Source organism: Rhamphochromis sp. 'chilingali' (assembly GCF_963969265.1).
Source record: "Rhamphochromis sp. 'chilingali' genome assembly, chromosome: 14".
NCBI classification, from domain to species: Eukaryota; Metazoa; Chordata; class Actinopteri; order Cichliformes; family Cichlidae; genus Rhamphochromis; species Rhamphochromis sp. 'chilingali'.
This window is the reverse complement of record NC_137941.1, coordinates 18,568,569-18,582,846: the sequence shown is the minus strand read 5'-3', so window position 1 is coordinate 18,582,846 and position 14,278 is coordinate 18,568,569. Positions and strand designations below refer to the sequence as shown.

The following is a 14,278-nucleotide window of genomic DNA, read 5'->3' as shown; positions in this document are numbered from 1 at the left end:
TGGGAGTGACCTGGAGGGACAGGATTAGACGTGGGTAGACCTGAGCTGTTCTTCTGACAATTTCCCTACAACTTGTCCTTCTGACAGCTCAGGTTGAGTGGATTGGTGACAAAGTAAGAGCGGTAATGTTGAGATGGGTTGGACATATGCAGAGGAGGGATAGTGGATATATTGGGCAAAGGCTGTTGAATATGGAGCTGCCAGCCAGGAGTAAAAGGGGACGAGCACAGAGAAGGTTTATGGATGTTGTGAGAGACGAAATGGCGATTTCTGGGGTGGCAGAAGAAAATGCTAGTGATAGCAGGAAATACAGGCAGAAGATCCACTGTGGCGACACCAAAAGGGAACAGCCGAAAGAAGAAATGGTCAAAATCAATCTTCAATTACTGAAAAAATAAGTTTCATTTTAACAGAGTGAAAAAAATGCAACGAATTTGAGACTCATCTATTTTCAGTGTACATTTACAGGAATGTTTTGACACAACATGTATGGTAGTATGGAGACTGAAAAGTTTATAGTTGCCTCACAATGTATGTATTGGGATGCTACGGACATGATTAATTTATGAAAGGATTTCTACAAGTTTGATTTTTATATGCTCTGCACAAAAAACAGCCATCCCTTATACCTTTCTAGAAAGACTCCTAGATAACAAATGAGATGAAAAAAATGTCAGAGAGGAACCTAAGTGGATAGCAATTATGATGAAAATAAAATCTTTAGTATTTTTTTGTTTATTAACTTTAAAGAAATTGCACAAGACTGGCAAGTATGACCTATTAAGAATTAATTCAGACTGACTCACTACAGCTGGGCAGACAGAGCAAGAGTGCATGCAGTTTAACCATTTCATATAAATTAGAAATAGCATACAGAATGTGAAAAAAATAGTATTGCGATGTGTCCGGCTGAATGGTAACGTATTAGCAGTCAACAATTTATTGCAAGATGACCGGTTGTTATCTGTTATGTTTAAAAGATTTCGTATAAATGGCGAATAATTCATAGCGCTAGGAAGAACGAGGAAAGACAGAATGGACTGTGTTTACCATTTAATGTGTGTGTGTGTGTGTGTGTGTGTGTGTGTGTGTGTGTGTGTGTGTGTGTGTGTGTGTGTGTGTGTGTGTGTGTGTGTGTGTGTAGCTGCTGATCAAATCTTTTACAATCTGAATGCAACCGTGAATGACTTTGCACCATATTATTCAAACAAATCTGAAATAATGCAATGCTGTAAAACGCCATCGCTGCCATAAAAGAGGCGAGCTTTTTGCCAATTCTGTATTTCTCTCTTAATTTACATCGGCCTTTATCTTTCCGGGTCACTTCTCCTTCTCCATTTGTTTGTTAAACCACTGCATCTGGGGAAGGAAAATGTAATGTGGCTTAATGTGGTGCAGATTTGCAGAGTGGTGGAACTTGCAGGTCTGCATCAGGCCAAGCAGAAAGTAAGTCTCTGTGCTTGTCATTTGGAACACTGTGCTCTGGCTTTTTATGATTCTTTAGAAACAAAAGACAAAAAATGCTTCATTAAAATCAAAATGACACATTATCCCTTTTCAAATTTATTTTTCTTTTCTTTACAACTAATGATTATCATGAATGGCTGCTCTGATATACTGCGTGGTTTATAATGGAGGCTCCCGCTGTATATTTTTCACGTATAAGAGCGGCATATCAAATCATCGCAAGCACAGTTTGTAGTGCATAAATTTACCATTAACAACTTTAAGCTTTGACCTCAGATGAAGCTTAATATTTCCATGATGTGCGAAGGTGAAATAGGTTACGTGCATTTTTAGGGGGATATGCACACACACAAACTGATGTGCAGCCCAAGAGTGAAGGTGAGAAGCTTGAAGGGAAGGTTGCATACTTGTGGATAAAAATACAGCCAATTCCTGCACCTCCTCAGATCTCCGGTCTCACCAAAGCAGAGACCTCTACCAGGGGTCAGATTCAACCTTTAAACATACCACAGAGATTAGTGAGGCAGCTGGTCCAAAGGTCTTTAAAGAAACCTATCAAAAAAACTGCAGGTTTGAATTGGTTTTCAACATTAATTTTATATTTGGTTAAAAGGAATAGTTTTACATTTTGGAGATCGCACTTCTCCTCTAATAAAATAAATTAGATGAAAGCTTAGGTAATCTTTTACTGAGGTCATATACCAGACTATTTATGTGGGAGGAAGTTTTACTACATTTGGAGACAGGAGGCAAGTTGCAACTAGTATTTTACTGAGATGAGCTAAGAAGCTGCATATTTGCTATAAAGACAGGAGAGTGGTATCCATCTGCACATCTTCTTCTAATTCTCCACCACAAAGCAAATATGTTTCTTAAAATGTCAAACCATTACCTCAAGGCCTCATTTTTAGAAAGCCCTCTGTTTAAATCCATTTCATAACCCTTATAGAGTAACAATTACCATATCATTCCACTGGGATGATAGCATGTGGAACAGCTTTTATTTTGCAAAAATGCCTTTGATGCTGGGCGCTACGTCCTTTCTACCAGGATTATGTAAGTGAAGTCAGCAGCTTCTGCGGAAGATATTATAATGGCTGCTTTCCCAGAAGGACAGCTTTGTCTATTAAGGATCATTAACACTGTGCAAACCTTTTATCAAAGGGAACAAATGTAGTCTCTCATTTGTACTTTGACCTTGTCCTTGATCGTCCACTTTCAGCACTGCTTAAAAGGATGCAAAACATTATCCGTTCCATTCACGCATAAGGTCAGAAAACATTTCCCACTTTTGTGGAACTTCTTAATTAGCCTGCCTCCTTTAGCTGTGACACGAAGCCAAATAAACACAATCGGCTCAACACTTTGGTCTGCCCTCCTTTTCCGAAGCGTACAGAGCTTTTTGAATTCTGCAGTGATGTCCTTTTTTTTTTCTTCTCAATTTTGCCACAGATGATCAAACACATATGCTTTAAGATGGAACACAACAACAGCAATGTCATTACAAATGCATGAGCATACCTTTGGATCATCATCATCTGTCTGTTCTTGTAGACACAATGTAAACATGCTAGTAGTAATTTTTGTTTTTAAATATTACCCCAGGGATGAGGCTCATCAATGATCTTTTTTGACATCCATTTGAAGAGTTTGTTTGATCTTAATACAACCTTAAGAAACAAAGGATACTATCTATGTATTCGTATCATCTCCATGGGAAGCATAAAAGACCACATGCTTAATATTGCTGTAATTTATCTTGAGAAGTCTCGAGGTTGCATACATAATTATACCTTTGTACAAGTCTTGGGTTTTCTATGGAGCTTCAAATGTTTCAGCCTACTTAAAAAAAAATACAAAAAAATCTGCAGATAGGGGGAAATAGTACTCTGGTGTTGCCAGAAAACTGTACCAATTAGAATTATTAAGGAACCTTTCAGGTCTAGTGTTGCTAAGTGCAGGGCCAAATGAGTAGGGTTTAATGTAGTCCAGCTAAATCTGTGTGGACCTGGCAACAATCTGTTACATCTTATCATATTGCGAGTTTGGAGCTATTAAGTGCCAATTTCTTTCTCAGATAGATTCTAATGGGAAGGAAATTGCAAGAACTACAATTAATTCTATAGATAATGCTTTCAAAGCTTCTTAAACAGTTTTACCTCTCCCTATGTCCTACATTCCTATGGCCTATAATTTCATGATCAAATTGGTTGGTTCTGGTAGTTGGGTAAACACTGATGTCTTTTTTTAAAATTAAATGTTTTTAAATGACTGCTTCAGTATCCCAAAAGGACTTTACATATGATTTTTACTTACAACAGCTGAACACAAATAGTGGCGATAGCAATCCATACCAAAACAAAAAAAATATGCGGAAGAAGACAATTTGCCAGCTACACAATTCAAGCTTCTCCACTAAATAAATATTAGTAAACTCGACTAATAGAACCAAAATAGGACTGCCAAAAACAGCACTGCCAGAAACTCCCAAATTAACTAATAATTAATAAACAACAATGAAAAAGCAACTGAGGGATAACACCGTTGATGGACTTAAGGGAGAAAGAGAAAGAGAGAGTGAACCTTGCCCACCTTCATGCACCAGCTTCTCTGACTACATATAAGAGTGCAGTCAGCTTTCTGCTGCCAATCATTACTTGGGATGACTCAAAGAGGAGAGAGCACCTTAATAAGGATGACAGAAAATCAATGATGATATCAATCTATCTATCAGTGATGATAGATGTGCTGGTGCGCTGAGGCATGTAACAGGCAATCACTTCTTCTGCGAGAAAAACCTACAGTACTGTAGGCTTGGATAACTTGGAAAAGAGCTTTTTAAATTTACTCTGGTTATCTGGTTGTCTAATATTGATGTTTTATGATCTGAAACATGTCAGCGTGACAAATATGCGAAACAAATACATAATAATAAAAAACTTATGTTGTATCTGCCGCTACCTCTCCCACATGTTTGGACCCAGAGCTGAAGGGGGTGGCTGCACCAAGACAGCTAGAACCTATCGCTAGGTAGAGCTAGCTGGCCATAGATAACCCTGAACCCTGAGTTGAATATGTGGAACTGGATAGATGGATGTCTCTCCATCTGTCTGTCACTCTGTCCATCAGTCCTCGGTGGCACTAAAGGTTCAGGAAACTGCTGGGGTGCTTTTGTCTCATGGGACACTGTGTTCCTTTCTCTTTTGCCTTCTACCACCATCAGACTTGTCGTCAATGAAAGATATCAAGTAGCTTAGCACAGACAACACAAGACAGTCAAAGCAGCCACTGATTTAACAACGGTCTTATTATTTTATTTAACACACTGAAATGTACTGGGCAGCTTACTAGATGCCAATTAATGTTGTTTTAATTTATATAGAGTTTTGTTTTCCTCTTAAAATATAAATTAAACACCAAATGCTACTGAACATCTGGATTTTGTGCAAAAACTTTATTTCTTATTGTTTATATTGGTATGCTGCCTGTCTTGTCTTCCTTTTGACTAATCGCTTTGCCATCATCACTCTCAGCAGTGACAGAACCATTTAGTTAAAGAGGTCGTACGTCACATTTTGTTAAGCTCTTGTTTTGTTTCTTTGTTCAAATTACTCTTTAGACAAATACTGTGCGATACTGAGGTGCGGAAATAAGGTTATTTGATTTTAATGGGCGTTTTTCCGGCAACAGTTGGACAACATCATATTCAATAATAATTACAAGACTTGTCTTCATCTCTGGTTGCTGTGGGTTCATGTGTCCGCTGACAAAAATATCTGTAATGAAATGAGTTGGGATGAGTTGGGGAGGGCGAGAGAGCTCCCTCAGATTGTAGTCACGTCCATTCTGTTAACATCCAGAGGCCGTAGTGGTGCAGTTATAGAACGAGGAATGTGCAGCTTACTTTTTGAGTAAAGCACTGTTAGAGTGGAATAACCACAACGTGGTGATTGTGAAATTAATTTACCCTATTTTTGTGTAAGAACTGTAACCTGCCCCAACAATTGGGGAGGTTTTGGTTATGCTCTGAAAGCTTCCTACAGCCACTCGTACAGTGGGCATGAACCCTTTCTTACCAGGTGAGTCAGTCATTCTGTAAATATTATCAGAACCGGAGTGCTTCCCAATTCATTGACTTTTAATTAACAAAACTACATCCACACTCTAAGAATATGCCTCTTTTTCTAGCAGTTGCCAGTAGTTTTTTTTTTTTTAAACTTTTTTCATGGCATAGATTCAACAGGGTATTGTATTGACGTCATAGCATTGTACAATTTCTGCAGACTTGTTTACATCACATCAGTGATGCAAACCTCCTGTCTCACCACATCCTAAAGATGCTATATTGTATTTGAGACTGGTGAGGTGGAGCCCACCATGATCAACTCACCATCATGTTCAAGAAACTAGTTTAAGATGATTTGTGACATGGCGTTTGTCTTGCTGGAAGCAGAAGACGGGTACACTGTTGTCATAAAGGGATGGACGTGATCAGAAGCAACACTCAGGCTGTTTTATTTAAATGATGGTACCAAGGGACATAATAGTGTGCCCAGCAAAAGCCTGAAATGTTGATACAAGCCTGGATCTTTGTCTAATTCTGACCCTACCATCTGAATGTTGCAGGAGAAACTGAGGCTTGCCCAGCTTTGGTGAGTCTTTTGCTTATGTAGTCAGTCTCCTTCATAGTTTAAGGTGTTGTGTAATCAGAGATAATCTTCCATATATCTTGGTTGTGTTGACGGTTTAATTGAGATACAGTTGAGTTACTTCCTACTAGCTCACCAACATTCTGGCCAGTCTCCTCTGACCTCTGACGTCACCAAAACATTTTCCTCCAGAGTATTGTCGCTCCCTGGATGTTTTCTCATTCTCTGTAAACCTTAGAGATGATTGTGTAAGAAATTCCCAGTAGATCAACAGTTTGTGAAATATTTATACCAGCCTGTCTGGCACCAACAACAATGACACATTCAAAGTCACCTAAATCAACTTTCTTCCCCATTCTGACGCTCAGTTTGATTTTCAGCAGGTCATCTTGATCCTGTCTACGTGCCTAAAAGCACTGAGTTGCTGCCACATGAATAGCAGATTACATATTTGTGTTAACGAGCAGTTGAACAGGTGTACCTAACAAAGTGGCTGGTGAGTGCATGTGAAGGGCTAATAGAAGTGCTGGCAATAGACAGACTGAGGGGGAAAAGGGCCATCTTTTTTAGATTCAACACCTGGAACCAGCAGCAAAAAAACTGATTGATAATCACCTCTGCACCTCTGATATTATAGCCACCACATGCAGCTATTACTGTGGGGAAAAAGCCATCACTGTCATTACCAAGTTTGTTTTGGCCTGTATGCTAGGAAACAAGAATGACCCACACGCTTTTCATCATCTGTCTCCTAACTCTGCCCTTGCAGAGGAATCTGGCAGTGGTGACAGTGGTGATATCTGATGCATTAATATACAATGTAAGCAGTGCTTTAATGCTGGTGGGCACTTTTCGAAAAAGAAAAAAAAAGGCTCTATATATAGAGAGATTTGCAGTTTATAAATAAAATGCAATAATCTCATGACGTTTACAGTGTCTTAAAGCAAATATGAAGAAAATTGTATAAGATATCATATCAAATGTCAACGTTTTTTTTTTTTTTTTAATGATTATTATTGTAAAAAATGGTGTTGGTGAAAAAAGTGCTAGAAAAGAAAAGTTGGGTAACAACAAAAGGTGAAAAATGTACAACTGTCTTTGAAAGACTGTGTTGGCAATTAGTTCATTTTAAGAACATAATTTCTCAGTTTAAAAATGTCAGTAGTTACCATCTAGGTTCATAATTTTATTTCAAGATTTCAGGAATGCTTAAAATATCCACAAAACCACAATACTGAATGGCTTTGCTGTTAGAGCCATCAGCCAGAACTGCATTAATAACAGCAGCTAATTGGGGACACTGTCCACGTTCACCTCTGCATGCATCAACGGGATTCTTCAATTTCCTTTTGAACTACACAAGAGAGAAATAATTAGGATTTTGACAGCTGTCTAAGTCATGAGATCCAAGAGGGGGCTGGAACAGGTGACCCAATCTTAGCCATACTGATGACACAGCTTACCTTGACAGCTGAAAGAGGGGCTCTGCTCCACCCACTCCCAATCTGTGTGTGTTTGAGTACTCATCAGAGTAATAAATCTTCCATCCAACAAACAAACCTTCATGAACTCTGGTGGAACTGAAGAAAACAGCGATGGGAGACAAAAAAAAATGCTTCACGAGAGCAATTTTATTCAGTATTTTTGGTGGATAAGCTACAAAAGAGCTTCTTGCTCACATGACTTACCTGCTGTGATAAGCCATGTAAGCGTGGACACATTTCACAGCTTAGACCATAATCATTGCAAATACCGAGGCTGCAATCTGTAATAAACCCAAGCATTTTGGTTTCCAAATTAAACTGTGTCCAGTGCAGATATGCAGCTGCGGTAATGGTGGGTTTGGCGAGTCATTACATCTGACAGCAGTGGTAGGGTTTGTCAGGTAAAAAGCTCTTTAGCCAAACCGACCACCAAGATAACCGTCATATCCATTAAAGCACAACTGAGGCCAAAGACCAAAAAACAGCTGGTTTCAGATCAGTTTTACCAGCAGTTTGACTCAAAATGGAGTTAATTAAAGTGACAAATGAAACAGAAATGCAAGGTGCTGTGTTTAGAAGTCTTTACATATTACCATAATTACTTCTATGGGTCCTGCATGAAAAAGATACCAAAAAAAATGTTGTATTTATTTGGAATATACCGAAAACTTAGCTGCGAACAGTTGTCACAGTCTTTTATTCTCAATTCACTTCTCATAATCTGTACTTCTTGCAAAAAAACATGCCAGCATGTAGTTTCCCAAGGTCATCTGTGAGCAGCGAGGCACAGATTTCAATGTTGAAATGAGTAGTTGTCAAGTATGTTATTAACAGTGGGATCTTTCTTGTCGTCACGTCTCCTGCTCCTCCAGGCTCTTCAGGTTGTCGTTAGACTGTCGAGGGGGAGAAGTCACCTTCACCGGGACCCTCAGGAGAGGCAGAAGCAGTAACTCTGGTAGGACTGAGACCGAGTCATGTTTTCAAATTGATATGTGTCAATTGAGGCAAAAAAATGTCAGCTGAAACTCTCTAAATGTTGTAGTTAAAATTTGCATCATTTTCGTTATTATTCAAGTGCGTTTGCCTGTCAGTATTTGTGCATCAAGCTCATGTACATCCAAAATGTAATATAGCTGCAGAAGATATTTTTCCAGTTCCCATTGCATTCATTAATGATGACTCGATAGAGTGTGACTTAGTGATAAAGGCTTTGTGGCTCTAAGCAAAGAAAATCTCTTGCTTCACTAAAATAGACATTTTGCTACATTTAGATTTTGTGAGGATATGTCAAATAAGATAATGGACAAGTTTTAGTAACAGAGGGAAAAACTGTAACACAATATCCCTACTGAAGCCTATAAAATGATCTCACTCTGCGATAGCAGACAATACACTTCAACACCATCCTTTCATTCAGGGTGATGCATCAAGGGAAGTAATTACAGTCACTACTGACAGATCGATGACTAATGCTGACAACAGTACCTTAGTCTATAAAACCCTGATTTTCCTCAGCTGGGTTATAGCAGGCAACAAAGAACCGTCCTTTGTATTAAACATACAGCCTGTTTATTATTACAGAGACTATCTGCAGGCAGTGTGTATGTGTTCATCTGAAGGTAAGCTGGCAATCATAATCAATGCTATTATTAATATTTTTTCCCTTTTAAATAAATAAAAATAAGTTAAATGAATCATTTACATTGCACTAAATCGTAAAGCTAATTAGCTGTGCTGATTATAACAGCTTTCATTTTTCCATTCCACAGTTGGCAAAAAGGCGTTTTTGAGGAATTTTACAACAATGTGGATTTTCACTCTGGTTCTGTTTTTGGGAAATCTTCTTGATGGTGAAACGGCCAACAACCAGGACTCAGAACCATCTCCTGTAATTGAGCTCTCTGCAACAACCTCCCCTGGTTTTTTAATACTGGAAAAGGAGAAATCCAACAGCTCAATTCATCCACCTCAAGTAGCAGGACCAAAAACATCACACCCTCCTATGTGTTCAGAGTCAGCTGGAATCAGAGTCACCTTCAAATATGTCAATATTATAGTTTCCCTGGTTGTTTTCGTTGTTGGAATAGTCGGGAATTCCGCCTTACTTCGAATTATCTACGTAAACAAACGCATGAGAAGTGGCCCTAACATTCTCATTGCGAGCCTTGCTTTGGGAGATCTAATCCACATTGTGATAGACATTCCAATCAACGCTTACAGGGTGAGTTATTTACCACATGGTGTGCAATTATTGTTTTCTTTTCTGCACTTAATTTCAGCTGGAATTGATTGTGGGTGTTTTTCTTTTTTTAAATTGCCAAAAATGCCCTTTTGTTTTTGTTGCAGCTCATGGCAGAAAATTGGCCCTTCGGTTTAGTACTTTGCAAACTCATTCCCTTCATACAAAAAACCTCTGTTGGAATTACTGTGTTGAGCTTATGTGCCTTGAGTGTTGACAGGTAAGGAGATAAACAGCACTGTCCTGTGCCCTCCAAGAAAATAGTGTTCCGTGCCTCCTATCTGTATTTCATCAGGCAGACAGATTTATTTAGCATTAGCCCTTGAAATGTTCTTGAGCTGAAAATGCATCATTGTTACAGACAAAAAGTTCCTCAAGCCATAACATTTTCTCATTGATTTTACAGATACAGAGCTGTTGTGTCTTGGAATCAAATCAAAGGCATCTGGGTTTCAGTGTGGACAGCAATTGAAATAGGTCTGATATGGGTTATTTCTATCCTGCTGGCTGTCCCTGAAGTTGTGGGCTTTGATATGATAACAATGGACTATAAAGAGAAGCGTCTCACGATATGTCTACTACACCCAATGCAAACCACGGGATTCATGCAGGTAATGTAATTGTCTTCATAACATTTAAGTTTTCATGTCAATTGTCAAAGATAACTAAAAAATGTAACAATTATCATAGTTTTTCTTCTGTCTTCAGCCAGCAGATGCAAAGTACGCTTGTTTTCAACCTACACGTGTGTCAAATATTGTTTCTTGAATGGTGCTCTCGCATCCACGACTGATAGCCTTGTCGTGTTCAACCAACAGATTTATAAAGCAGTGAAAGACTGGTGGCTCTTTGGCTTCTACTTTTGCATGCCACTAGTTTGGACTGCAGTGTTCTACACGCTGATGACCAGGAAAATGCTGAGAAAAACTGAGACTACATTATGCGAACACATCAAGCAGGTAGCATTGTGGTTTTTGGCAGATTTTGCATCATTCTGGCAATGTTTCCTTTTTAAAGCTTATTTTGATCATGTCCTTTCTTTTGAAGAGAAGAGAAGTTGCAAAAACTGTCTTCTGCCTGGTGATTGTGTTTGCACTCTGCTGGTTGCCTCTGTACCTCAGCAGAATCTTGAAATTAACAATTTATGATGAAAAAGATCCTAATAGGTGTCAGCTGCTGAGGTGAGCACAAAGTACTAAGAACCTTTAATTTAAAGTTTATATATATATATATATATATATATATATATATATATATATATATATATATATATATATATATATATATTTTTTTTTTTTTTTTTTTTTTTTTTTTTTCTGCTGTTCACTGGCCAGCCTATGAGCTTTCCTGACATTTTCTGACAACTCTTTTTCAGCGTCTTTCTTGTCCTTGACTATTTTGGCATAAATATGGCATCCCTGAACTCATGCATCAACCCTATTGCATTGTACATTGTCAGCAAAAGATTCAAGAGATGCTTTAAGGTAAGCGTCATGCTCTTATTGTTATTCTTATAGATGGCACTATTTAGTTTAAATAAATCGGGTATATCTTGAAAACATATTGGTCCACATTGTATGAGCTATCAAGGGTGTCATTAAGGACATATGGAGTCATGTCTGTAAAATAGCCAGACTGCAGCAAGTAATAACCTGAGGGGGTAATAAGTGAAAATGGTCTGAGAAAAAAACACATCATCAGACACTTGGCAATCTACCAGACAGTTGGTCACTGAATCAAAGTGACGTGCTATAAAAGAAGAAGAAAACATCGCTTCAAGGCAATTTTTAAGGGAAAAAAAAATCAAGAGCCTTTATTGTACCACAAGTTCAGAAGAAGATACCTAAAACATTCTTTCATTTATTTTATCTATACTTACATTTTTTTGCACTGCACAATACATGGATTTCTTTCTTCATAGCAACATATTTTTTTTAATGTAATATTTATGAAACACCCAAAGCTGAAGCTTGCTTTAAACAACTGTCTTTCCAGACTACATTTCTATTCCCGATAAGGTTTGCGCTCTCTGAATTAATGAAAACTCAATCTGTGGATCATTAGCGATTGCTTTACTGTAGATTTGGACAGGAAATACTTCACATAAAAACGTCATAATAGGCAGTTTTTGCCAGGTGAAGCTGATGGGAAATGTTTGTTGTCCTCTGACCAAATTTTCCGGGTGGTCCTTCAGGCATGTCTGTGCAGGTGTCTACCTCTTCAAGCTGTTGCCCATGACGAGATGCAGTCTGTTTTGAAGTCCAGAATGCAGGATCAAGCCTCAGAGCAGAGCTGCAACATCAAAGCTCACAAGCAGACTCCTGTACCTGAACCTGAGCAGGAGAACACCTTACTGTGCTAACAAAACTCACTTTGAAAACACTTTGTGAGATTGTCGATATATCTTTATTAAATATACATGGCCATCAAAACAACTACAAAGGCAGCTCTATCGGCAGCTCGGCAACCTTGACATGCCATCCTAATAATATAAAATACCTTCTGAATAACATGGAGCCCTGTCTTTTGTAATGCTGTCGTCAGTTGAACATCTGCTTTGGCATGAGCAACCTGGAGTCAGACTGTTCAGACTATTTGCCCTCGAGGCTTGACTCACTCCCTAACATTACATCAGATTTTACCTAGTACCTATCCTGTATCATGCATCACAGTTCTCAAATCACTGTTTTGGGCACGATGTTAACCTGGCACCCATCAACAGAAATCTTGTCACGGCTTAGCGCCTGCATATATATATTATCTTAATTCTGTTTCTGGATTCTGGAAAGACACTATGCCAGAGGAAATTAAGCGAAGGGGAATTCAGAATTATCATGGTGGGTTTTATGAGGTACGGTGTATTATTATCTCATACTATTTACATATCTGTTAACTTTCATATGCCGCACATCATTTCAAGAGTTTATGGCATTCTTTTCCTGCATGAACCTTGAGAAATATATCAAATTGGTGCCACAAGTAGATTTCGTCTCCACTACTGAATGACTGATTGATGGTGGCCTATTTTTAATGCATTGTTAAATGTGTAATGCATGGAGACACTTTATGAAAGACCTGTGAGTGGGGGAGAAGAAAAACGAAGATGACAGAATGAGGTCAGGAAGAGAGAGGGATTGGGGGGAGTCTGAGGGGGGCACCTGATAGGTCTTCCTGTCACAGGACAAGGCAAGCACAAATAGAGTGCTGCTCTCCCAGCTAACGCTGTATCAGTCTGCAGAAGTGTCTCGACGCTGTGTGCTGGAATGCCTATTAAAAGTTTATCTCGTGTAAGTAAACTTGACTGTTTGCAAAAATGGAGTCGTTTGTTTGAATAAAAGCTTCTGACTTCTTGTTATGCTTTGTGACGCTTATACAAAAGAGAGGTGCATACTGATCAAAGAAAGCCTTTATCTGAATGCTTTTTATTTTTTTGAACTGTTGTATACACCAGCGAAAATAATAAAAACAGTGACAGGTTAAATGAATTACAGTGATTATCTTATATAATCATAAGCAATATTTTTTAAACTGTCCATAACTGGAGTTATGAAGCCACAGGCTGAGTGTTTTTGCAGTTGCCATGTTGGTGTTTTGAACAGGACGTGACAGGTGATGGGTAAAATCAGTGTTAAACCGAGGACACGACGCGCTTATTGGTTAAGGACTTGTCAATCACAATCACAAGTGACTGACAAGTCCTCTTTGGCTAAGGGCTTGTCAATCACAAGTCCTTAGCGAAAGAGCATTTCCTGGATTATCCTCCTGTCTGATTCTAACAATGGCATTACAAAATGAACTTCATGTTTTATTCAATATGACCTGAAACTAGTGACTGAGCCAATAAAGTCATTGGAAAGTGTTCACTGAGGTCATAGAGCTGTGCTGTTTTCCAATATCTATCCAGCTCGTCTTGTTTTTGTAAACAAAGGAGTCGCCCCTTGCTGGACATGAAGAAGAATGCTGGCTTAAGTCAAATCTCCTTTCAGACCTTTGCTACAGTGCCACCCCTGTAAAAATATTGCCAGGAAAAAAACGCATCACAAATAATTAATAATTTGCAAAAATATAACTTGCAATACAAATAAGTACATTTTGTTTATATAACATGTGTGGTTGCCTTCACGTGTATGCCAGAATCGATTTTCTACTCAAACTTCACCACGTTATGTGTTATGAATAATATAATTATGTATCGACTTGCTTGTACGGACAGTGGTCAAAAAGGACAGACTGAAAGTTTTTCAGTAATAAGGGTCTGAGGGTGAGTTTTATTTGAAGCTTGGAGTTCAGCCGTCGGGGCGCAATTTTGTGCATCCGTGACCAATTGGCGTTTATGGATTTCCTTGTTTATTGCCTTGTTTGAGAATTTGATTGGACAATTTAACATCACACATCCTGACAGCACAGGCACTCTTGTCTTGTAGAGGAAGAAGAGGCAC

The 14,278-nt window shown here is 38.5% G+C and overlaps 1 protein-coding gene across 1 annotated transcript; it reads left to right on the top strand.

The window, feature by feature from the left end:
- Positions 1-9,062: 9,062 nt before the first annotated feature.
- On the top strand, positions 9,063-12,201 carry LOC308410158 (endothelin receptor type B-like; the record flags this gene model as incomplete). Its single annotated transcript, XM_080903323.1, has 8 exons — positions 9,063-9,219; positions 9,370-9,821; positions 9,947-10,059; positions 10,246-10,450; positions 10,658-10,798; positions 10,887-11,020; positions 11,215-11,323; positions 12,034-12,201. The coding sequence occupies 8 exons, from the start codon at positions 9,063-9,065 to the stop codon at positions 12,199-12,201; spliced, it is 1,479 nt and encodes a 492-aa protein (XP_080759449.1).
- Between the last annotated feature and the right edge of the window lie 2,077 nt (positions 12,202-14,278).